Source organism: Mustela nivalis (assembly GCF_964662115.1).
Source record: "Mustela nivalis genome assembly, chromosome: 18".
NCBI classification, from domain to species: domain Eukaryota; kingdom Metazoa; phylum Chordata; class Mammalia; order Carnivora; family Mustelidae; genus Mustela; species Mustela nivalis.
In genome coordinates this window covers 12,350,912-12,374,799 of record NC_139037.1, presented here as the reverse complement: position 1 = coordinate 12,374,799, position 23,888 = coordinate 12,350,912, and the positions used below count along the sequence as shown (strand labels likewise).

At 49.5% G+C, this 23,888-nt stretch overlaps 1 protein-coding gene across 5 annotated transcripts in view; it reads left to right on the top strand.

Annotated features, from left to right (window-relative positions):
• Nucleotides 1-23,888, top strand: part of ST3GAL2 (ST3 beta-galactoside alpha-2,3-sialyltransferase 2) — a 56,571-nt gene that overhangs the window by 13,762 nt on the left and 18,921 nt on the right. For all 5 annotated transcript variants that reach the window (XR_014305938.1, XR_014305939.1, XR_014305940.1 and 2 more), the window contains 2 exons: nucleotides 18,867-20,278; nucleotides 23,266-23,459. Coding sequence is in view for 2 of the 5 variants with exons in the window: in XM_082712290.1 (XP_082568416.1) it covers nucleotides 19,940-20,278; nucleotides 23,266-23,459 (533 nt within the window). In the remaining 3 variants the exon portion in view is untranslated. The remainder of the gene's footprint in view (nucleotides 1-18,866; nucleotides 20,279-23,265; nucleotides 23,460-23,888) is intronic.

Genomic DNA, 23,888 nt, shown 5'->3' with positions numbered 1-23,888 from the left:
ACAGCCACCAAGCAAGGGGCCTGATTCTGGGCTCGTCTGTCCTTTTACTCCGCTTCCCACGACCTCCACTCCCAGGGGAGAGTGAAGATATCATTTCCCTTTAATCTCTTGTCCAAGCATGGCTGCAAACACCTTCTTTGGGTTTCCATTAGCGTAGCTGCCATAGGCTGACCTTTCCAAACAACATTACTAAATATAAAGGAAGAACAAAACAAAGGTAAAGATAGAGAATAAAAGCAGCCTGGCACATAAAGTGCAGTCGACAGGTTTGTTTTCAGCGTTCTCAGAGTACTCCACTGCTGGAGATCCCTGCCTCCTGGCCAGCGCCCTCTGCGTGCCCTTCTGCCAGAGCCTCTGGCCTCCTAGCGCTGACCTGTCTCCTTGTCTAAGACAAACCCCAGAACCTGTACTACCATGATCCTCTCCAAGAAAGTTGGACTACCTCCTGATCAAGCGCCTGGCCCACCCTCCTCTCTACCCAGGGCTCACTGGCTCTGGTCCTGGGTCCCAGGGGACCAGGTTCCTACATAACTATACCTTATAGGAGTTCTGTCTTATTCTAAGTAAACCTTGTAACAGGACCCGTCCCCTGACACAGTGCTCATGCCCCAGCTTTAGCTCACAGCTGTCATCGGAGGCCAGTGGTTCTCAACATCACATCCTGTCCAGAACTGTACAAGTGTCTCCACCTGGTTCCTTTCTCCCAGGGAGCTACAAGAATAGAGGCTGATAAGAAGAGGGCCCATTCCATGGGAGTTTTGGGGGTAGATTGGGGAAAAGATTGTCTGTGTTTAAAAACAAAACAAAACAAAGAAAAACACCCCCCCAAAGTCCTCTGGTCTTGATGAAGGAAGTAGATAAGAGCCTGGCCACAAAGCTGAGTTTCCAGCCTTCAGCACGGGTCTGTGTCCTGCTTGGCACGTGAGTGGCGCCCAGGAGCCAGGTCTCCACACTCCAGACTGCTGCCTGCCTGCATACACAATGCTCCCATTTCATACCAAATGTTCAAATGAAGACACAAAAAATCAAAAGAACCACCACCTCACAAGGAAATGTGGGGGCAGGATGGTTAGAAAAAGGGAGGCTGCCATCGGTTACAGCCTGCTGTCGCCACCCTGCTACGGGTGGAGCCCGTTAGAGAAATTTGCCCTGTGCAGAGTAGGCCTCATGCCTGCAGCCCAGACTGTTCCCTTCATGATACTGCCCAGTCCCAGAGGCCCTGGCAGACATTACCCCCCGGCGGGGGGGGCTCAGCTAGGCCATGAGGACTGAAAAGGTAAGCCACGGATCACACCAGCCCAGTGGAAGAGGGATGGCACATTACTGGGGCTGATGATAGAGAGCCCCTCTCTCACCTGGACCTTCATGCGTACTACTAGCCCTCGCCAAGTGAGTGTGCTGCTCCCGACTTCAGCTCCTGGGCTGGGAGAAAGGAGAATTCTGGAACCAGAGCTGGTACACTCTGAGAGAGTGTCACTTCTGGACCCACATGTCCCAAAAGCTCCATCAGCATTCTTTTTTTTTTTTTTTTTTCTTAAGATTTTATTTATTTATTTGACAGAGATCACAAGTAGGCAGAGAGGCAGACAGAGAGAGAGAGGAGGAAGCAGGCTCCCCACCAAGCAGAGAACCCAATGCGGGGCTCGATCCCAGGACTGTGGGATCATGATCTGAGCCAAAGGCAGAGGCTTAACCCACTGAACCACCCACGCGCCCCTCTGTCAGCATTCGTAAGGTCACAGCTTGTTCTCTGCATTGGAGCTTTAGGCTAAGCCTGTCCCATTATGCCACCCAGAAAGAACTGGTGTCTTCTGTCTGCTTTCCCGAGGGCCTGGAATCCTGTTGGGTTGTGCATATGCAAGGACTGCACCGACCTGTCCTGCAGCCTTTCTTGCCAGTGAAGCAGGCGGTCACCTTGCCTCCTAGACCTCTTTCTTATGGATTCACGGTACTGGCAGCTGGGTTAGGACCTCTTCTCTGGCATTCCATCCCCTATCCTCTCACAGAGGATGTGGGCATAGATCCTAAGGTTTAAAGTCCTATAACTCAGCCTGGGCTAAGGCCTAGCTGGAATTTTGAGTGACTGTGGCCTTGAAAGCTTCTGGAAGAATAGCTTCTCTCCTCCCTAGATGTGCATTGGCAAGACTTGAAGGTGCCCTAGCTCATCCCTTCTTCATCATCCCCATGCTGGGGTCTAGTTAGGCATCAGCCTTCTTGCAGGTGGCCAGCCTTCATGTGCGCACAAGTGGCGGGGAGGGAGAACTCCGTCCAGAGACCCCTGCCGTGGTCCAGGCTTGGAAAGGGGCAAGAAAGAACAATGGCAGAAAACAGAAGCACCAGTCCTGTTCCCTTTCCCAAAGAGAGGGCAGAAGTGTCCAGAAAATGTGTCAGAAATTCTGGTTTTGCTCTCCAAGGACTGGGAGAAAGAGTGCTGGTTGGAATTTAGGGAAGGAAGGCCCTGTTCCTCTCCACCATTTTGTATGACTCACACTCCTTTAAGGAGGGCATTTGCCCTTTGCCCCCAGCCCCTGGAGCTTCCTTCTCAGTTTGCTAGTTCCTGCCTAGAATTGTTCTAGAAAGCTGTTTGGGTATGGTGGGTCATGTTTTCACTGGCTGATTCCCTGCCACATGGGTGCCAAAGAGGGTTGAAAATTACCTGGAAAAACCACCACTACTCTTCCCTTTCACTCCTCTTGGTGAGGGGAGCAGTGCCAGAAGGCTGTCTTCTAAACCTTCTCTAGACCTCCTCCCCTCCGCACAGGGTAGAGGGAATATGTGTGTTGGCAGGGAGTCAGTGTTGAGGAGGATTGGTTTAATCGTGTTTCCTAGAAGAGCAAGGAGGGCTCCTTTTGGTAAGAGTGAGTTTGATGCAGACCGTGGTCCTTTTCACTAAAGCGGCCTGTAAGGTGAGACTTGACTCATCTCTTCCGTCTCCAAGCCTTCGTCTCTGTCCTCCACCAGTACTCTGGCTGGTGGGTACTGCTCTCATATGTGCCCCGCCAATCCATGTGTCTCCATGGATAGGCCATGGAAACACATCACTAGATCACACCTCTTTAGGGGGCAGGATCTACAGTCACGACTTGGAATGCTGGTCCCTGAGGTCATCTGCCCCGTGGCATATCCTTGGTAGGGCAGCTCTCCTAGAGGAAGCCTGGCTGGAAGAATGAAGGAGCCCGGGGTGGCGGGCAGGCTGGAGGGGCTGAGGGAGTCCTCAAAACAGATGAACTGCCACAGGCTGTAGAAAGAAGGGTTTTGCTAAGGGGCGGTGATGCAGCCATCCTTAGAGGGAGAGGACCGGGGTCCTTCCCGTGGGTCCTTCCCGTTCTGCCACTTCTTGGTGGTGGTAAATATTTGTTGAACAAACGCATCCTCTGCTTTTCTCTTGAGATTCAAGGCATACCCCAGACATCCAGACAAGTGCAGGAGGAGAAGGAAGCCCCAGCAGCGCTTCTGGGGCTCTTTAGTTCCACATCTGTGGTGTGACTGAGATCTGAACCGTAAACAGTGATGAATCGCCAAGCCACCGGGCACTGTGAACGTTATCTCTAAAGAAAATCAGAGCACACTATAGACATTCTAGTCCCCTCTCCCTGCGAGGTGGTACGGTCAAGTGTAATTATCCCAGGGAGGCAGAGTTTGGCAGTAAGATCTAAGCTCCCACCTTTCCAGACTCCTGTCTGGCTTGCCCTAGGCCACATTCCTTCATCCCACTCCTGCTTCTTCCAAAAGTCCCCAGAGAAACTTAGATTTATTTTCTCATCTCCTGTCTTCAGGGTCTTCTACCTGTCTCCTGCCTCTCTTAATGTCTGAGGTTTTTCAGGCCTATGGAGAAACTCCTTATTAACTTTGTCTTTTCTAGAATCTTGCTCCCCACTGTGGCTAGAGAGCCCATAGACAGCTATGGCTGGGCCTCAGGGAGCTGTTTAAGACCAGCTCAGGGCAAGCCTGTGTTCTATATGCTCTAATGAAGTAGCAGTCAGGAAGGATGTGACAGACTCTGTGACACATAAGCTCTGGGATGGACAGGATAGACAGAGCACTCCTCTCTGCACAGCCTGGGGTGAGGGTCAGCCAGGGCAGAGCTGACTATGAGACCTCAGGTCTGCATGTCCACCCCACTTCCCTGGAAGCTGCTGCCTGCCAAGGTGAGGAGAAGGGGCAGTTTCCTGTGGTTAGCCAGGGAAGAAAGTTCTCAAGCAAGACCCTGGTGGTGCTGGCCTGTGAGGGGCTGCAGTTGGGGTGGGGGTGCTGAGGAATTTGAGCCGGGGCTGTGCAGTGGGGGCTGTCCTCATGATGCCTGGCCAGGGTTATGGGGTCCAGCCATAAGAGCTGCCCAAACTGGGGCTGACAGAACCGTAACCCTAAACAGACCCAACCCAGGCACACAAGCATTGATCTAGAAGCTTTATGCCTTTCATCCTTACAGAAACCCTTACAGAGATGGGTGATATTCCCATTCTACAGATAAGGACACAGATCGGAGAGATTAAATGGTCAGTAGCTGACACGTGGTGATGCCAGAATGTGAGCCCATGATTTCCTGGGCGCTTTCTTCTGGGAGGCTTGACTGGAAAGGGGATTTGAGCTGGGGTGAACAGATGGGAGCTCTCCCAAGACCTGCCTGGAAAGAACTACAACCAGTAGTAGCCTGTAGTGCCTAGGGGAATGACTAGAGAGAGTTCTTTTTTTTTTTTTTTTTAAGATTTCATTTGTTCGTTTAAGAGAGAGGGACAGAGCACAGACCGGGAGAGAGGCAGAGGGAAAGGAAGAAACAGATTCCCTGCCGAGCTGGGAGCTCACATGGGGCTTGATCCTAGGACCTGGAGATCATGACCCGAGCAGGCGCTTAACCATCTGAGCCCCCCAGGCGCCCCGAGGGAGTTCCATTTTAGCAGCCCTGGTGTGTCTCTGCTGACAGAAATTGAAGAGCGAGGTACTTGGACTATTTACACACACACATTTCCCGTTGCCTCTGACTTGTTAAATCTGTTTTGTACCTGAGGCCACATGTTTCTTGGTAGTCCACAAGAAATGGGAGAAAGCTTGCGCTTCTGGAATGTCAGGACTGGAAGAGTGGAGGCAGAATATAATTATCACTTCCATCTGCATCCTTATATAATGATTTATAAAATGATTTCAAAGCATTTCTTCATTACCATGACTTCCCCTGATTCTTACAATCCTGGGGTTATATATGGAGATGATACTCAGCTGGACAAGTGGTTTTTTTGTTTTGTTTTGTTTTAATGCCTGTTATATGTAGGCCAGTGCTAGGTCCCACAGTGATACAGAAATGATGAGTTAAATAACATGGTCTCTGCACAACCAGAGTTGATATTTTGAGTGAAGGAGATGGACATGTGCATGTCTTTTTTTAGGCTTTGTACAAGATCTTAATAAATATGGCCCAGATTTGGCCTGTGGTCCAAACTAGTTCATAACCCCTCGAGGGTAGGGTACAGTGAGAGATGAAGCTTAGCACGTGGCCTGGTTTGGGGGGTCTTTGAATGCTATGCTAAAGAGCCTGACCTTGGCCCTTATGGGCACCCCATCTCCTCTGCGTTTGGATGTGGGAGCACGATGAGCTTGTGAAGTCTGAAGTGCCGTATGGGCATGCTAAAGAGGCTGTTGAGAATGTAAGTCTAAAACTCAGAGTGTGGGTCACCTGGGTGGCTTGGTCAGTTAAGAATCTGCCTTCAGCTCAGGTCATGATCCCAGGGTTCTGGGACTGAGTCCCACATCGGGCTCCTTGCTCAGCGGGGAGCCTGCTTCTTTCTCTGCCTGCTGCTCCTCCTGCTTATGTGTACGCTCTGTCTCTGACAAATAAATAACATCTTAAAAAAAAAAAAAGAAAAGAAAATCCAGAGTAGAAGGATAGTGCTGGATTTGGAAGGGGATGGGGCAAAGAAGCAAAAGCAGCCACGGAAAGAAACTTCAGGAAACATTATAAGCTAAGTCAAGAAAGTAGATTGCAGTGACTTAGGCGTCAAAGTGGTGGTCAGCAGGAGCAAACAGGAGGTCCTCAGTGAAGAAGAGGGTGAAGGTAGGATTGCTATTATTCTCTGACTGTTCAAGAACCTCGGCCTTAAAAGAAAAAGTGGCGTGCTGCCTAGTGACAGCCTAGACTAAAATTTGGCTCCTGAACCTGCTCCTGTCCTTCAACTCCTCCTCCATTTGTTTATTTGTTCATTTATTTATTTATTTATTTAAGTAATGCCTACACCCATCTTGGGGCTCAAACTCATGACCCTGAGATCAAGAGTTGCCTGCTCTTCCGACTGAGCCATCCAGGCGCCTGATCCCCTGCTCTTCTGATGTAATTGAAACTGAGGGCTGGGTCTGGGGTAGGCCGGCTGGGAACTCAGAGTCACATGGGCCTTTCATCAAGGGTGTCCTTACAGCCAATGTGCATTTTTCCCTGGCCAGAAAAAAGAGTGTAGAGTGGTCAAGTGGTGTGGAAGAGAAGCTGATGGCTGGGGTGGCCTTCCCCTGGGAGGGCCTGCTCAGACCACATCTGAAAGATCCTATTTAAATGTCTACCCACAGCGGCCCTACCCCCAAGGGGGACTGGGATGAAAATGGGGTGGGGATGGGAGAGCAGTTTTAATTGGGACGCCTGATCAGCTCACCCCAGGCTATCTCAGTCTGCTTCCTTCCCGAGCGCTGGCTGGAGTTCTGTGAATCTCGTTAGAGATGGTTTGATATGCCTTCCCAGGAGACTGGTATTGGCAGGGATCCCCAGTTCCTCGGTACAGATGGTTTAATCCAACTCATCCAGTCAAGATGGCACTGTAAATTTATATCTAAACACATAGCAGTCATACACAAAAAGATAAAATTCTAAAAACATAGTCATACACTCCCCCTCCTTCCCCACACATGAAATGACAAACATCCCTGTAATGAGAAATGTAGCAGGAACACAAAGAGGAGAGCGGGGCTGAAGCTGCTGGTCTCTGAGTCTGGAAGCAGGAAGAAGCCACTGGAAATCTGGGGTAAAGAGCTATAAAGTTCTCCATACGAAGCATGGAATTAGGGTCTGTACACTGTCCAAATCCAGGGGCTGGGGAAGCGGGCTGAACAAAGTTGCTTCCCACCCTGCCTCGGGGCTACCACTTATTGTAAAGATGCTTATTTAGGGAGAAAGAACCTCCCATCCCGGACCTAAGCTGAGTCTCTGGGGTAAGATTTGATTCTAGCCTGGGAGAGCCAGAGGACCTCGGAGACAAAGGTGCAAACCCCTAGGAGGGGAGGCTAATTAAAATATAAGAGAGAAGGTGAATTTGTACACTAAATCTTAGAAGCACGCAAGGAAAACTAACGAGAAAAAAGAACCAATAAAAATCAAAGAAAAATTTACCCCAGAAGAAATGAAAACAACAGAGTAATTAGAAAATGTCTTTAATATAAATAGGTTAAGGACCCTCAGAGAGATTGGAAAAAAAGGAAAAATCCATTAAAGAAAAGAAAGCAAAGTTATGAGAGGCACCTGGCTTCCTCAGTCAGCAGAATGTGTGACTCTTCATCTTGGGGTTGGGAGTTTAAGTCCCACATTGGGTGTGGAGCCTACTTTTTAAAAAAAAGAAAGAAAAAGTGAAGTTGTGAAAGGGAAAGAAACAGGAAAATGTCAGTATGAAAAGTACTAAAAATTCAAGCGTCCTGAAAAATAGTGTGAAACGGTAGCTAGCCTGGACACACAGAATCCATGAATTGGAAGCTGGCATTGAGGACGCCCCCCCCAGAAGGCAGCATAGACGTGGAGGACAGATTGATAGGCTTTAGCCTGCATCGAATAGGATTTCCAGATATGAGTCAAGAAAATGGCAAAGAATTAATATTTGAAGAGAGAAGGGCTGAGAATTACAGAACTGAAGGGATAGCATGAATACCAAATAATAAATAGGTATCTGGGCGTAATATAGTAAAGCAGGAGGCAAGAAAAAAGAGAAAATATTAAAGGCAACCAGAAAAAACAAGGACTCAGAGGAGTGACAATTAGACTGATGTACCTCTCATCAATGCTAGATGCCAGAAGATGATAAAGGGTTATCTTGGAGAAGCTAGAACTCTCCACCCAGTATCATTCCAGAATGAGATGAAATAAAGGTATTTCTGGACATACCAAAGCAGTTTTATCACCTTCAGACCTTCGCTAAACGATCTGTTAAAGGTATGCTTCATTAAGAAGAAAAGTAAACCCAGGGAAAAGAGCAGGTTGTTAGCACCATCATGAGCACAGAAATTGATACATAATGTTGATAAATTTAAATAACTATGGGACAGTACATCAGGGTGCTTTCTGCTGTAAGTAACAGAATGACTTACAGTGACTTGAACTCTAAAACCAAACAAACAAAAAATAAACCTTAATTCGTTTATAATGAGAACTGTGGAGGTAGGGAATTCCAGGGTTGGGGCAATGGTCCAGTAATGACAAGAAGGACCCTGGGTCATTCTGTCTTCCTGCTCTGCTATCCTCAGGGTGTGAGATCTCTCTTCTCATGGTTTTGAGATGACTGTTGCAGCTCTAGGCATCATATAATTTCCCCATAACATCCCAAACAGAAAGGGCAAGTAAATGTTAGCCAGTAGGAAGCTTTTGAATGTGTCCCTTTTTTGAGAAGAAGACTCTTTCCAGGAAAACCCCTGCAGATGTCTCCTTATGCCTCATTGGCCCGAGCTGCTGGTCCATCCTTAGACCAATTCCAGATAAAAGGGAGTAGGTTTACTGTGGTTGGCTTGGACCAGACTTGCCTCCTCTCCTGGGACTGGCTCCTTTGTTGCCTGAGCAAAATCATGATTCTGTTGGCAAGAAAAAAAGTGGGGGAGTAGCTACTGATAGGCAATCAACAGTGCCTGCCACAGATGGCAAAACACAAAAATTCAGGGTCTGATTTGTTTTTTAATTAAAGAAAAAAAAAAGGAAAACAAATTGTTGACCACACTGTCAGGGAAGAATACGATTAGAATAAAGTAGGGAATTTCATTGTTAATTCACATCCAGTTGCTGCCTTGTTCAAGGGAATAGCGCTGCTGAAAACTTGCACACTTCTTTAAAAAAAATGAATATATCCTAATAATGTAAGATAACCACTAAAAAAAGAGAAGTGTTTAATTTCCAAGCCAGGAGGGAAAAGAATGGTGGGATGAGGGATAGCATAGCTTGTCAGTCCAACAGAAATCAGAGAAAGCAAAAAGAATTAAAGAAATAATAGAGAAAACACAAAGTAAGGTAATAACAGAAGATACATTAATATAGTGGAATACATTCATGTGTTTAAAAAAAAAAAAAAACCTATAGTTACCTGAATGGCTTAGTCAGTTAAGGGTCTGCCTTTGGCCCAGGTTGTGATCCCAGAGTCCTGGAATCAAGCCCTGCATCAGGGTCCCTGCTTAGCAGGAAGCCTGCTTCCTCCTGCTTGTGTGCTTGCACTCTCTCTCTCTCTCTCCTTCTCTCTCAAAGATTTTACTTATTTATTTGACAGAGAAATCACAAGTAGGCAGAGGGGGGGGGAAGCAGGCTCCCCACCGAGCAGAGAGGCCGATGTGGGTCTCGATCCCAGGACCTTGAGATCATGACCTGAGCCGAAGGCAGAGGCTTAACCCACTGAGCTATCCAGGTGCCCTAAATAAGCAACATCTTTAAAAAACAAAACAAAACAAAAACAAAAACCTACCGTATTGTGTAAAAAGCAAATAAGTGGTCTGCAGCATGGAGAGACCTGTCAGTGAGACTTAGGAAGTTAACTAGGAAAGGCTCTGGCCGTTGTCACCAGCAGGTTCTGTTCTTTAAATGACTTCTGTCCTTCGCCTCATCTTTTCTTTCTCTCCCCCCTACTGTTCCTGCCTAGCCTTGTCTGCCTTGCTTGTCAGAGAGTGTTGTTTTTCTAGACTTTGCTTCCTGTATGGATGAGTATAGTGAATTCCTGGACTTTTCCCCCACAAGAACATACGACACTGGGGTCCCTTGAGTGTGGAGCAGAGCTTGGCTACAGTGGAGCAGGTAGTTGATCGGAAGGAGCCCCACATCCCAGTGCTCCCCCTCCCCCAGCCTCTCCCAACCCCCAGAGGCTGGCATTCCTTTCCTGAGAGCCTACCTCTTAGGTGTGACATCGATCCTCTCATAGTGAAGACTGATGGGTTATTTTTCTAGGACCTAATTGGAAGTTAGCCAGAGTGATGACCACGGGCTTGAGGAAATGTGTTCGCTCTCGTTCTCTGGTTTCCTGACTGCTAACCCTGAGCAGGAGCCGCAGAAGTCCCAGAGCTGAGGGCTCAGAGTGGAGGTGAAGTCAAGGAAGGGAGGCCCTGGAGAGGCAGAGGCTGCCCGAGGGTGTGTAACTGGGGCGCCAGGAGGGCCTGAGTCACTGGGAGAACTACGATGGGTGCGTGCCAGGGGCTGGCGCCAGGATGTTGCAATGAGGTGACGTGACTTAGCCGAACATGCAGAGGTGAGGCACCCAGCTCTCGGGCACATCAACCTCGCTGGGGTTGAGATGCGTGAGAAGGCGGGACTGTCAGGTCTCTTCCTCAAGCTAATGACTGGCCCCCCAGTTCACCTTCTGCCAGGGTAGGCGGTTGTCATACCCAGGAGGCAGGCAGTTTGCTGGGTTGCTAGGTTGGCAGGGATCTGGGGGCATAGAGAACCCTTCAGTTGTCATACCCCAGTTAATGGAAAGAATGTCTGCAGTAGCCAGTGGGTGCTTCTGATAGGAGCACTGGTGTTGGAGCCATCAGACCTGGAGTGGCATTAAAGCTCTGTCCCTTACCGCCTGGCTGACCTCGTTCGGTTAGTCTTGGGATTTCTGTGAATACTAAGTGAGAGGCTATGCCCCCAAATGCTCAGAAGCTCCTATAACATCATACTCTGCAGTATGAGTAATCTGTGGTTCGATGCCTTCACATGGAGGCTCTGGGACGCATCCTCAGGCTGTGTGTCAGTGGGTGGAAAGAGGGTACTTAGTCAGCATCTTGCTGTTTTTCTTTTTTTTTTTTCCTTCCATTCTCCCCACCCCTTCCAGATTCAAGCCTCCCCTTCCCCCCATCCTCTGAGCCTTATTTTGACATTTCTTTTCTCTGCCTGCCAAGAAGATTGTGTTCAGCTGCGCTGGGCTGAGGCTGTGCTATCCTGTGCTTCATTAGGTTAATTCGATGGTTTGTCTCCTGGGAGCTGACCGGAGGAAGGCTCGAAAACCACCTTACCCTCCAAAAGCCAGTCTCCCTCACCCCGTACTCCTTTTGGGGCAGCCTCTGGGACTCGATGCCATATGCCTTCTCTTCCTCTCCTCTTTGAGCTGAAAGCCCCCTTTAGCTTCCATTGCTTGCTCAAGCGTGCATCCTTGATTGGTAGAAGGCTCTAGGGGAGAGAGACCATCCATTATTCAAGGCCCTTGCTGCCTCTGACCTTTTGGATTATGGTCGCCAGCTTCTCTGTTAGCCTCAGCATCTCAAGCGCGGCCAGCCATTCAGGGGACACGTATTGCTGAATGGTCTCACCAAATTTGCTAAATTTGTGACCACAAACCAGTCAGAAGACCCAGCATTGCTCTGCTACCTACCAAATTTCCCTTGTGACTTCCTTTGTCTCTTGAGGACTGTTTCACATCTGATCTCTGTCAGTCTCCAACCCCAACAATAAAGAGACCCTCATTTTCCTGCTATGCAGCCACTCTCCACACTCTGCTTTGTCCCCTGTTTCTCAGGTAGACCCTCTCCGTGTAGGTACCGGCTCCCATTGCTCCGTACTACTCCAGGCTTTTTTTTTGTTTTGTTTTTTAAAGATTCTATTTATTTATTTGAGAGAGCGAGAACATAGAGGGAGAGAGAGAGGGTGAAGCAGACTCCCCGCTGAGCTGACAGCCCCGAGCGGGGCTCCATCCCAGGACCCCAGGATCATGACCTGAGCCGAGGGCCAACACTTAAACGACAGCCACCCAGGTGCCCCAAGGATTTTGCTTCTTGACTATCTTCTCTTTTTCCTGCAGCATTCACTTTTCCCTCGACTAGCATATAAACAATCTCCCAGCTTCATTCCCCCATTCCACTTTATCCCATTCCTTTTTCTTTGGTAACACCTTCATTGAGTTATCATTCACATAACGTACAGTTCGCACATTCCAAGTGTACGGTTCAGTGGGTTTTAGTCCATTCACATGGTTATGCAACCATCACCACAAACAATTTGAGAATATTTCATCACCTAGAAGGCAATGCCCAACCCATCAGCAGTCTACTCCCTGTCTCCCCGCAACTCCCCACTCTAGGCAACCACTGTCTGCTTTATGGATTTAACTAGTCTGGAAATCTTACATCGTATATATACTATTTTAAAGAATGAAAATTTGAACTGTTGTTTCCACCTGCTAGATTAAGGAGCAATGCACTACCCTGTACTTCTGAAGCCTCTATAGACCCCTCCCTAATCGTATCTACCTTCCTGTCCCTCCAGAGGAATTTCCTGAATTTACACCATTTCTTGGATTTTCTGCATTGTTTTATCTTCTGTGCATAGAGACATATACTTAGCTCTGCATACTTTCTTTTAGTGAACTCCTACTACTGACATTCCTCCATGACTTACTCTTCTTGCTCAACATAATAGTTTTTTTTTTTTTTAAAGATTTTATTTATTTATTTGTGAGAGAGAGAGCGAGCACAGGCAGACAGAGTGGAAGGCAGAGTCAGAGGGAGCAGCAGGCTCCCCGCGGAGCAAGGAGCCCGATATGGGACTCGATCCCAGGACGCTGGGATCATGACCCGAGCCGAAGGCAGCTGCTTAACCAACTGAGCCACCCAGGCGTCCCTCAACATAATAGTTTTTTGGACACATTCATCCCTACTGATGTCTGAAACTAGAATTCAGTCATTTTTTCCTGTTGTCAGTTTTCAGCTCTTACCCGGTGGTGTCTTCAACACCCTCGTGTGTCTCTTGATGCACGTGTCCCTATGTACCTGGTGGTGGAAATACTAGAGTTGATTGCACACCTATCAGAAAGGCCTCAAATTTTAAAAATAGAAATTGTCAAGGATATGGAACAAATGGAACTCCTGTACATTACTGGTGGAAATGTAAAATGCTCCAACCGCTTGGGAAAACTATTTACTTATTTCTAGTAAAGTTTAGTGAACACCTACCCGGTAATTCCACTCCCAGGTATTTACCCAAGAGAAATAGAGTAAGTGTCCACAAAAAGACTTACACAGGAAGTTCAGGGCAGTTTTACGCATCACAACTCCAAATTGAAAGTAACTCCAACGTCCAAATGTGGAAAAGAACCGACTACAGACACGTAAGGTGTGGACGAGTCTCCATAACATTGCACTGAGCAAAAGAAGCCACATACACAAGAGTACATAATATGTGTTTACATGAATTTCAAGAGCAAGTAAATATAACATATGGTGAGAGAACTCAGAAAAGTAGGGGACTGCCGGGTATTGACTGGAAAGGAGCACAAGGGATTTAACTCTCTGAGGTGATCAAAATGCTGTGTTTCCAAATGGGTGGTTACACCAATGTACCCATAGTTAAAAATTCATTAAACTTTACATTGAATGAATGAATTAATGTATGAATTAAACTCCAGTGGAAAAAAAAAAAGCAGATTGTCCCAAGTGGGGGTGAGATTTGTGGGGGGAAATGAGACCCTATACTTAACCTGTTGTCAGGGTTTACCTTAAGCTTTAAATCTGCTTAAAATTACAAGCAGGCTGAACTCACTGGATTTGTTTGTGATTCAAAATATTCAGCCTTTCAGTGAGAAACCATTCATTCCCACCCAAACCTGAGGAAGATTAATCTCTGAAGATGTCCACATAAATGAAGTCATAAAATAAATTAGCCCGGGACAGATGGGGGAAACTTATAGTATCACAGTCTGTTCCCACACCATGTTTTCTGTGGGAAAGATGGTTTTTAATTTTTCTTTTAAAAAACATAAAACACCAATGGCATATATTATGTCTGTCTTTATTAACTCATGCCAAATTATCTTGAACTGTTGTTTCTACCAGCTACATTAAGTAGTAATGCAGTATCGACTGCATTTATTGTCCCACTCTACATTAATTGTCCCAAAAGAGGTGTGTGAGTGTTTTTATTTTTTATTTTTTTAAAAGATTTTATTTATTTAATTATTTGACAGACAGAGATCACAAGTAGGCAGAGAGAGAGGAGGAAGCAGGCTCCCTGCTGAGCAGAGAGCCAGATGCAGGGCTCCATCCCAGGACCCTGAGATCATGACCTGAGCCGAAGGCAGAGGATTAATCCACTGAACCACCCAGGTGCCCCTGTGTAAGTGTTTTTAATACGGTACATCCTCTCCCAACTCTTGGTACTATTAGTTTTTTTTTTAAAGATTTTATTTATTTATTTGACGGAGAAATCACAAGTAGGCAGAGAGGCAGGCTGAGAGAGAGGAGGAAGCAGGCTCCCTACTGAGCAGAGAGCCTAATGTGGGCCTCGATTTTAGGACCCTGAGATCATGACCTGAGCTGAAGGCAGAGGCTTAACCCACTGAGCCACCCAGGCGCCCAAGTACTATAAGTTTCTTTAATATTTTCCTATAAAAATCCTAGAAAGCTCAGGTAGTAATGTCTATGACATTGGCCATAGCAACATTTTTCTAGATGTATCTCCTGAGGCAAGGGAAATAAAAGCAAAAATAAACTATTGGGACTATATCAAAATAAAAAACTGCACAACAAAGGACACAGTCAACAAAACTAAAAGGCAGGGGTGCCTGGGTGGCTCAGTGGGTTAAAGCCTCTGCCTTTAGCTCAGGTCATGATCTCAGGGTCCTGGGATTGAGCCCTGCATTGGGCTCTCTGCTCAGCAGGGAGCCTGCTTCCCCACCCACCCCCGCCTCTGCCTGCATCTCTGCCTGCTTGTGATCTGTCAAATAAATAAATAAAATCTTAAAAAAAGAAAACAACAACCAAAAGGCAACCTGCAGAATAGGAGAAGATATTTGCAAATAGCAAATAACAATAAAGGGTTAGTGTCCAAAATATATAAAAAACCTATACAAATCAAAACCCAATAAACAGGGACGCCTGGGTGGCTCAGTTGGTTAGGCAGCTGCCTTCGGCTCAGGTCATGATCCCGGCGTCCTGGGATCGAGTCCCACATCGGGCTCCTTGCTCCGCAGGGAGCCTGCTTCTCCGTCTGACTCTGCCTTCCACTCTGTCTGCCTGTGCCCGCTCTCGCTCACTCTCTCTGACAAATAAATAAAATCTTAAAAAAAAAAAAACCCAATAAACAAATAATCCACTTAAAAAATGGGCAGAAGACCGAAACAGTCATTTCTCCAAAGAAGACATCCAGATGGCCAACAGACCCATGAAAAGATGATCAACATCAGTCATCATCAAGGAAATTCAAATCAAAACTACAACAAGCTATCCGTTTACACCTGTCGGAATGGCTACAACCAAAACCACAAGAAACAACAAGTGTTGACAAGGATGTAGAGAAAAAGGAACCCTCATGCGCTATTGGTAGGAATGCAAACTTGTGCAACCACTGTGGTAAACAGTATGAAGGTTCCTCAAAAAATTAAAATTACAACTACGCTGTGATCCAGCAATCTCACTGCAAGGTATTTTCCCAAAGAATATAAAAACACTAATTCAAAGGGATCCAAGCACTCTTACGTTTACTGCAGCATTATTGACAATAGCCAAATTATGGAAGCAGCCCAAGTGTCCATCGATAAGTGAGTGGTTTAAAAAAGATGTGTATATGTACAATGGAATATTATTCACCTGTAGAAAAGAATGAAATCTTGCCATTTGCAACGACATCGATGCAGCCGGAGAGGATAATGCTGAGTGAAATAAGTCAGAGAAGACAAATACCACAGGAGCTCACTCATATGTGGGCTTTGAAAAACAAAATAGATGAGCAAAGAAAAAAAAAGAGAGAGGCAAACCAAAAAAACAGACTGAGCTCTAGAGAACAAACAGATGGTTACCAGAGGGGAGGTGGGTGTGGGGATGGGGAAATAGGTGATGGGGATTAAGGAGTGGGCTTGTCCTGATGAGCATGGGGTGATGTGCAGAACTGTTGAATCAGGATTTTGTACACCTGAAACTAATACAACACTTTATGTGAACCATACTAGAATTAAAAACTCCTCTGAGAGCCCATTTTAAAATGTAAATCAGGTCACAGTCACACAGCCCTCTTCAAAACCCTGCCTTCAGATTCGTCATAAATCCTAATCCTTCCAAAGCCCTCTGTGGCTGGCCCACAGCCTTCTGGGGCCTCTTCTCTGCCACCCTCGCCACCCTCGCCACCCTCGCCTGCTTCATGAACCTTCTTCTCTGTTGTCACAGGTCAGGCTTGTCACCTCCTCATCCTCTCTGCACTCTTTCACTCTTCTGTCTTCTCTCCTGGCTCGCTGTAATTTCCCTTTGTATTTGCACCTAGACCAGAAGCTCTGTGAGGACAGGATTTGAGTGCCCTGTCCCACACTGTCCCTCTGGCCCAGCATTGGTCCATTAAGAATCAGTGGAATGAACAAGTCCCCAGCAGCCAGGTGGCCCCAGAAGACGGGCCTGCTTCCCCTTGTGGGCAGCAGAGTGTGTGTCCTCCCTCCAGCTTTTTTATACGGGTGTGTGCATTCACGGGCTTAACGTGCATGATCAGGGCAGCTGCGAGGGGAGAGATCAGAATGAGGCCATGGGCAACTGGAGGGCGCGGGATCCCACTGGAGGAAACAAGATGGGCGAAAGCACTCCACAAGGGGCAGCGCTGGGTGACTTCTGGGATTTGGGGTTCATGTCTAGGAGCCTCTGATGTTTCTTAGTCTCAGCAATGATTCCCTCCCGTGTCTCTGCCCTCAGCACATGTTGAGCTGCTCAAGCTTCCGGGAACAGCTTGGCCACGGGGTTCACAAAGCAAGGGCTTTTGCTGGTTACTCTACTTCTTTGCTCTTCCCAAACACACTGACAAAACTAGGGCTTTCCCTCTCCCCCACAAAGCAGCTGGTTACCTCAGATGCCCCCTTCGTTGAGTTAGAATCCCAAGGAGTTACTGACTTCCCTAGTGGGGGAGAGATTTCCTTTGGAGCTTCCTGTGCCAGCGTCTGCCCAGCCCCCACCTTCAGTGGTCTCAGTGGGCTGCTCACCAGAAACCAGATCTCCATGGAGAAGCTCTTCAGAAAGTCACTGCTTTCTTGCGCCACTTGCCTTGTGGTTGGCTCTCCCCACAGGTCACAGGACCTGGAAAACCAAGTTCTTTTCCTTAGATGTTGGGTGTAGAAAGGGACAAAGGGAGAATGGGAAGAGACAGTGACCTGGCTTCCTGTTTACAGACTATCAGCCAAAGGCCATGCATGGAGTCTGGCCTTCCAAATGGGTGCAGTAAAACATCTACAGTAAAGCACCTTGGAGCTGGTGCTGCGGGAGCCCCTGGGAATTAGAGCCAGGAACCCTGGGTGAGACAAATGAGGAAAGCTTCACTCTTGACCCTGGGAACCAGCTCCTGGGTCTCCTTGTCGCTCTTCTCAGAGCCCTTTGGTAGTTGAAAGAACTCACAGGCCTCTTTCTGCGCTTTGGCCAGTCATAGGCTTTGGAACCAGGTAGACCTGGACACAGATCTCACCTCTGCTCCCAAGACTGTGACCTTAGGCAAGTTGCTTTACTTCTGCAAGTGTTGTTTCGCCACCCAGAATAATGTTCTCCTTACTGGAACATGCTAGTTCTGTTCCCCGATGGCTTTGTGGTTTGGCTTGGCTCCAGAAATTTGAGCTGCCACGAGTGGAAGGGGCAGCTGAGGTTCTTGAACACAGAATCTGAGACGCCTTCTCTGAAGCTGCCGGCAGCCGCCAGAGGACCCAGGAACAGAGAACCTAGGAAGGGCTGGCTGGAGCTGGGGCTTTCAGCAAGGAGCTGTGAGGCCCTGGAGCCAGATCAGAACTGGGGCTAGCTGGATTTGGAGAAAAGCTGGTGGGGGACAGGCGGGCAGCCAGATTTAAGTGATCCGCGTGGCATGGAGCCACGGCCTCCACCCTCAGCCTTGTCCCTGACTCTGGCTCAGACTCCCTTACCCACGGCATGGATTCAGACTCCTTTTCTCAGGGCCCATCCACACACTGCCAGCCCTTTCTCCCTGCTCTTGCCCACCAGGACAGCACGAGGCCTCAGACTGTCCATGCCCCCAGGGACCCTGGCATCCATTTCATCCATAAGGTACAGAAGAAGGCAGCTGTCCAGTCGGCCGTTTGGTGGGGACGCTGAGCCCAGCACCTCCCCATCCTGACTCAGTCGGGTTCTCTCCCTGATACCAGGGTCGGAAGGATTGTTAATGTTTCACTGAGCTAGCCCAGAAATACCTCATCTAGAGCCCACACCCAGGAGAGGAGGGGGCAGATCCCAGGACAGAGGCCTACCCCTCCTCCACCACCCTGTCTCTTGCTCAGAGGAGTTTGTCACTAGCACTCAAAGGGTAGAGAGCCCCAGGGTGGGGAGTCATATCTGCAGTTTCCTGTAATCTTCCTCTGGGCCGATTTCTCTTCAGTTTCACCTGAAATTAACCTCGCATAGCTGGACTAGGAACATTTTAAACCCGGTTCTTCCAGGGAGTCGCCATGGACTCCAGGGAAATCACTTTACGTCCTTGTTTACCTTCTGGCTAATAAGTGAGAGAGGGAGCTAATCTCTTCATCTGCAGCCAGCAGAGAGCTGTCTGTGGGTCGGGAAGGGAGAGCCCTTTCTTTTGTCCACCCTTTGGTTAAGTGGGCGTCTCCTCTACTGCTAGCTGTGTCCCCTCTGGGACTTGGGGGCAGGGCTGGGGGGAGAGCCTGTGTGTGTGTGCGTGCCATTTATCTGCATGCTACTTTTCCTCTCTGCAATTTCAGGGTCATGCTGCGGCAGCCTGGCGCCTGACGGAGTGAGGGGGAACCTGCCGGGGGATTACTGCTAGCGCGAGCGAACAGCGGGACAGCAGCCCTCAGGGGACTGGGGATGGGCAGAACAGCCTGCCTGCAAGGCTGGGCCGGCAGCATCAAGGAGGGCTGGGCCCTGGCAGGGAGCTCGGCACACGTTCAGCTGACCCAGACAGCGTTGGAAGCAGGTTCCTGCTGAGCGGCAGCTGTTCCCAGGCTCTGGAGGACCTCCCAGCAGGAACAGGAGCTCTGCGAACCACCCTCTAACCACATTTGGAGCCGTGACCATCAGAGGGGCCCAGCACCTCGAATGGGAAGTAGAGAGGCAGAACCTAGTGCAAGGAGGATCTTGGTGTCTGCGGCAGAGTTTTCCGACAGCCACAGCACTTCTTGGGTTTCTTCTCGCAGGACTGGGGCCTTGTTCCCTCCTCTGGTGGAGGGATTGGGCCAGGAGGGCCAGCTGCGCTGGGGAGGACTCTCGGATGGAATCCAGGCCGTTTGAAGCCCATGTGCTCTCTGCTGTGATTGGGGTTTTAGGGTTTCCCCACTGCAGGGGACGAGGGGCCGCCTCCGTGTCTGCTCATGAACCACAAGGACCCCGAATGCTCCAGACTGGACCATTTCGAGCCACCAAAGAGGGGGCCCCCCAGAGCTGGCAGCCAGCAACCCCAAGGGACTAGAGGGCTGGGATGGACTGACCTCCCCCTCTTCAGGGCAGCAGGAGAGTCAGAGCCTCTGTGGCCCAGCTAGTGACAGAGAGACCCGATGAAGCCATAAGCCGGCACCCGACTGGCTCAGGGACAGGGGAGCCACTCCTGCCCACTGTGCTTTCTCCTTACATTGAGGGAGGGTGTGGTAAGGGACCCCTGCCTCTGTCCCCTCCTCAGCACGTGTCCCTATGCCCTTTGCACGTGGTGCCAGAAGAGGCAGGCTCCGCTGTGGCTGGCCCGTCAGTGGGCTGGGAAAGGAGTGGCCACGGTGACACCCGCCCGGTGACACCCGCCCGCCCCCCAGGCTGGTGGTCTAGCCCCCCGAGGCGCCAAACCATGAAGTGCTCGCTGCGGGTGTGGTTCCTCTCCGTGGCCTTCCTGCTGGTGTTCATCATGTCGCTGCTCTTCACCTACTCCCATCACAGCATGGCCACCTTGCCCTACCTGGACTCGGGGGGCCTGGGCGGGACCCACCGGGTGAAGCTGGTGCCCGGCTATGCTGGCCTGCAGCGCCTCAGCAAGGAGGGGCTCACTGGCAAGAGCTGTGCCTGCCGCCGCTGCATGGGTGACACTGGCGCCTCTGACTGGTTCGATAGTCACTTCAACAGCAACATTTCCCCCGTGTGGACCCGAGAGAACATGGATCTGCCTCCAGATGTCCAGAGGTGGTGGATGGTGAGAGCTGCGGCCCCTCCTGCTTACCCTTTGCTGCCCCATCTCCAGGGGTCTGTACCCCTGTTTGGGAGTCACTCTTCCAGCCCTGCCCCCCCAGCCCTGGGATTTGGGCTGTCTGTTCTCTGGCCTTCAGAGCCCTGACAAAGTATTAGGTCCGCTTGACCAGAGCCATCTACTGGGGTCAGAGATTCTGAAAGGCAGAGCAAACTATGACCTGGAGGGAGGCAGAACTGTTTTCTAGTGCCTGTAGGGGCCAATGAGGAATCCCTAGTAGGCCTGGGAGGGCACACAGAAACAGACCCCAAGGAGGAAGACGGTGAGAAGTCCAGGCTGTGGCAGGGAGAGGGTCTGCTTTTGATAAAGGACACAGCCTATCTCAGCTGCAGCCCCTCTTGCAGAGGTGTGACCCCCGCCCCGCCACTGCTGCATCTTCTGACCCTTTAAGGGAACCCAGAAGTCCACAGTTTCTTGCTAACTATCCCAATTTGTGAATGTTGGCTCACAATAATTTTAAACACTGTGAAGGCCACCCTTCTGTGTTTTGTTTTGTTTTTCACAATTGCTGGAAGAGACTGTCTTCGGGGCTGGGATAAGAAAACATGGTCATTTCCTCTGGGTGTTAAGGAAGATGAAGGGGAGGGGACGCAGGGACAGTTGTGCCCACGCCTCCCTGCTCTTCTGGATCCTGTCACCCTTCTATTGCTTTTAATTCCCTTTCATCCCTGTCATCTCTGGAGCATCACTCCCCAGGCTCCACCAGGGCCATCTGGTTGCCACATGTCAGGTGGAACAGTGTCAGTACTTCTCCCAGGGGCCCACAGGCTGCCTGCATTCCCCAGTGGGGGACTTGGGAGGCAGCTCATGGCTCCTGGTTTCCCCACCTGGCAGGTAGGGTGAATGATGACTCCCCATTTTTCTCACATTCAGGGAGGTAGTAAGAATGAGCGCATGCGATCAGGCTTATCAGAACAACGTACAGATCCCACTTCCTGACCCAGACTGTCCACGTCCCTAAGAATGGGGAGGTCTACAGAGCAAGGGTCACCAGGAACTCCACAGGCCCATCGTGTGACAGCCTGGAGCCCTTGAAGGGTTCTGCCTGTTAATCATAGTCACAGCCTTCATTTTGTGGGGAAAATCAGTGTTTAGATAGTGCACAGGGTTTGCCCAAGGTCATAGGTCTCTGTGGTGGCCGTCGAGAGTCAAAACAGGTTGCTAGACAGAGGTAGACCCGTGGATGGGGTATGGCTCCTACCACAGAGCATTTTCTTTTAAGAGAGGGAGGATAGAGGGGCAGAAGAGGAGAGAGAAACTTAAGCAGGCTCTGTGCCCAGTGCAGAGCCCAGTTGGGCTCAGTCTCAAAACCCTGAGATCATGACCTGAGCCGAAACCAAGAGCCGGATGCTTAACTGACTAAGCCCCCATGAGTCCCCTATAGAGCGTATTCCTTGGTTTCTACCTTACTGATTTGTGGCATGTGGGCCCAGTACAGTATGTTCATTTAAAAAAAAAAAATTGCGGGGCGCCTGGGTGGCTCAGTGGCTTAAGCCTCTGCCTTCGGCTCAGGTCATGATCCCAGGGGCCTGGGATTGAGTCCCGCATTGGGCTCTCTGCTCAGCAGGGAGCTCTGCTCAGCAGGGAGCCTGCTTCTCCTCATCTCTCTCTCTGTCTCTCTGCCTATTTGTGATCTCTCTCTCTGTCAAATAAATAAATAAAATCTTTAAAAAAAAAAATTGTACGGGCGTCTGGGTGGCTCAGGTTAAAGCCTCTGCCTTCAGCTCAGGTCATGATCCCAGGGTGCTGGGATCAAGCCCCTCGTCGGGCTCTCTGCTCTGCAGGAAGCCTGCTTCCTCCTCTCTTTCTCTGCCTGCCTCTCTGCCTACTTGTGATCTCTGTCTGTCAAATAAATAAGTAAAATCTTTAAAAAAAAATTGTAAAAATTTTATTTATTTATTTATTTAGAGAGTGCATGAGAGCAGGGGGAGGGGAAGAGGGAGAAAAAGAAAGATAATCTGGGGTAGACTCTGCGTGTAGTGCAGAATCTGACATGGGACTCGATCCCAGGACCCTGAGATCATGACCTGAGCTGAAATCAAATCGGCCGCTCAACCAACTCAGTCACCCAGGCCCCCCTTTTTTGCTCAATATTTTAAAAATATTTGCATTCATTGCCAACGTTTAGGAATTAGGATATTTCACATGAAATGTATATTTTCAGCTTCTCAAAAAACTGGAAAATTTGGTCTTTTTGGGCTCACAATACCACATGGCAACAGTTGGCTGATGTCACTCGTTTTTGCTGGGGCCTCCTGTTTGCCATGGGCCCCAGCTGATGCTTCCCTCTGAGCTTTGCTTGCCTGGCGCGTAGGCATCGGAGGGCTGCTGCAGCTTCGGGTCATGGTCTTTCATGGTCACTGGTGGTGGGAAGCTCAGGGAACCAGTTTCATTCCAGCCATCCTGACTTGGAAGGAATTTTTGTACGTCACTGCCTTCCCTTCTCCTCCTCCCCAGGGCTTAGGAAGCGGGGAGGGATCCTGCCTTTATCTGGTGGATATTGTCTCACCTGCAGCTTTTGTAACCTTGAGCCCTCCGGCTAAGTCCCAGGGGCGCCCTCTGTAGGCTGGTTCGGAATGAGCCCCCAAACTTCACAGGGTTTTTCACGTTAACCGCACCTCGGAATGACTCTCAGGTGACTTGTAGCTTCCTTGAGAGGACAGCAAAGCAGGGGCATCTGCAGGCATGACAAGCCCGGAAGTTTCTCTGCTTTGCAGTACCCCTTGACCGCCCCCCCTCCAGTGCATTAGGTCGCTCCTGATGAGCAGGGTACCAGTGTGAGAAAGGGACACCGCTAGTGTGGAGAAGGGGAACATCCTCAATGCTGAGACGATTTCGCTCCCTGAGACTAGAAAGTGAGGGCAGGCAGGTGGGCAGGAATCCCTCCCTGCTCGCATAATCCCCTCACCTTCCTTCTCCCCTTGTGTTGACAGATGCTGCAGCCCCAGTTCAAGTCACACAACACCAATGAGGTGCTGGAGAAGCTGTTCCAGATAGTACCAGGCGAGAACCCATACCGTTTCCGGGACCCCCACCAGTGCCGGCGCTGCGCCGTCGTGGGGAACTCGGGTAACCTGCGGGGCTCTGGCTATGGTCCAGATGTGGATGGGCACAACTTCATCATGAGGTGAGCCCTGGGGCGCCCAAGGGTGGGCCCAGAACAGGCCTCCAGAAGGAGGGACTGGCTTCCTTAGCCTTGTCTGCAGTGGAGGAGTTGCCCACTGCTGTGAGTCTCTGATGCCAGGTCTCTCTCTTGTTCATTGGGTAGACGGGGAGGCAGAACCCCCATCGTATACTTTGCTCGAGGCCAGCACTCAGTTTCTAGCTCTGAACTCCTCCTGAAAGAGCTGAGAGTAGAGTCCTGGCTGTTTTCTGGTAAAAAACTCCCACCAGAGTTCTAGCCTGATCCCCTCAGTGCTGGCCCAAAAGTGATAGCCTGCACTAGAGTCTTGATTAATAGCCACAGATGATTCCTTCTGGCAGACTCACGGAAGACAGAGGTCATGGGCAGGAAGAGGAACTGCTCAGTGCTTGCTCTGGGCTGCTATCCCTCACC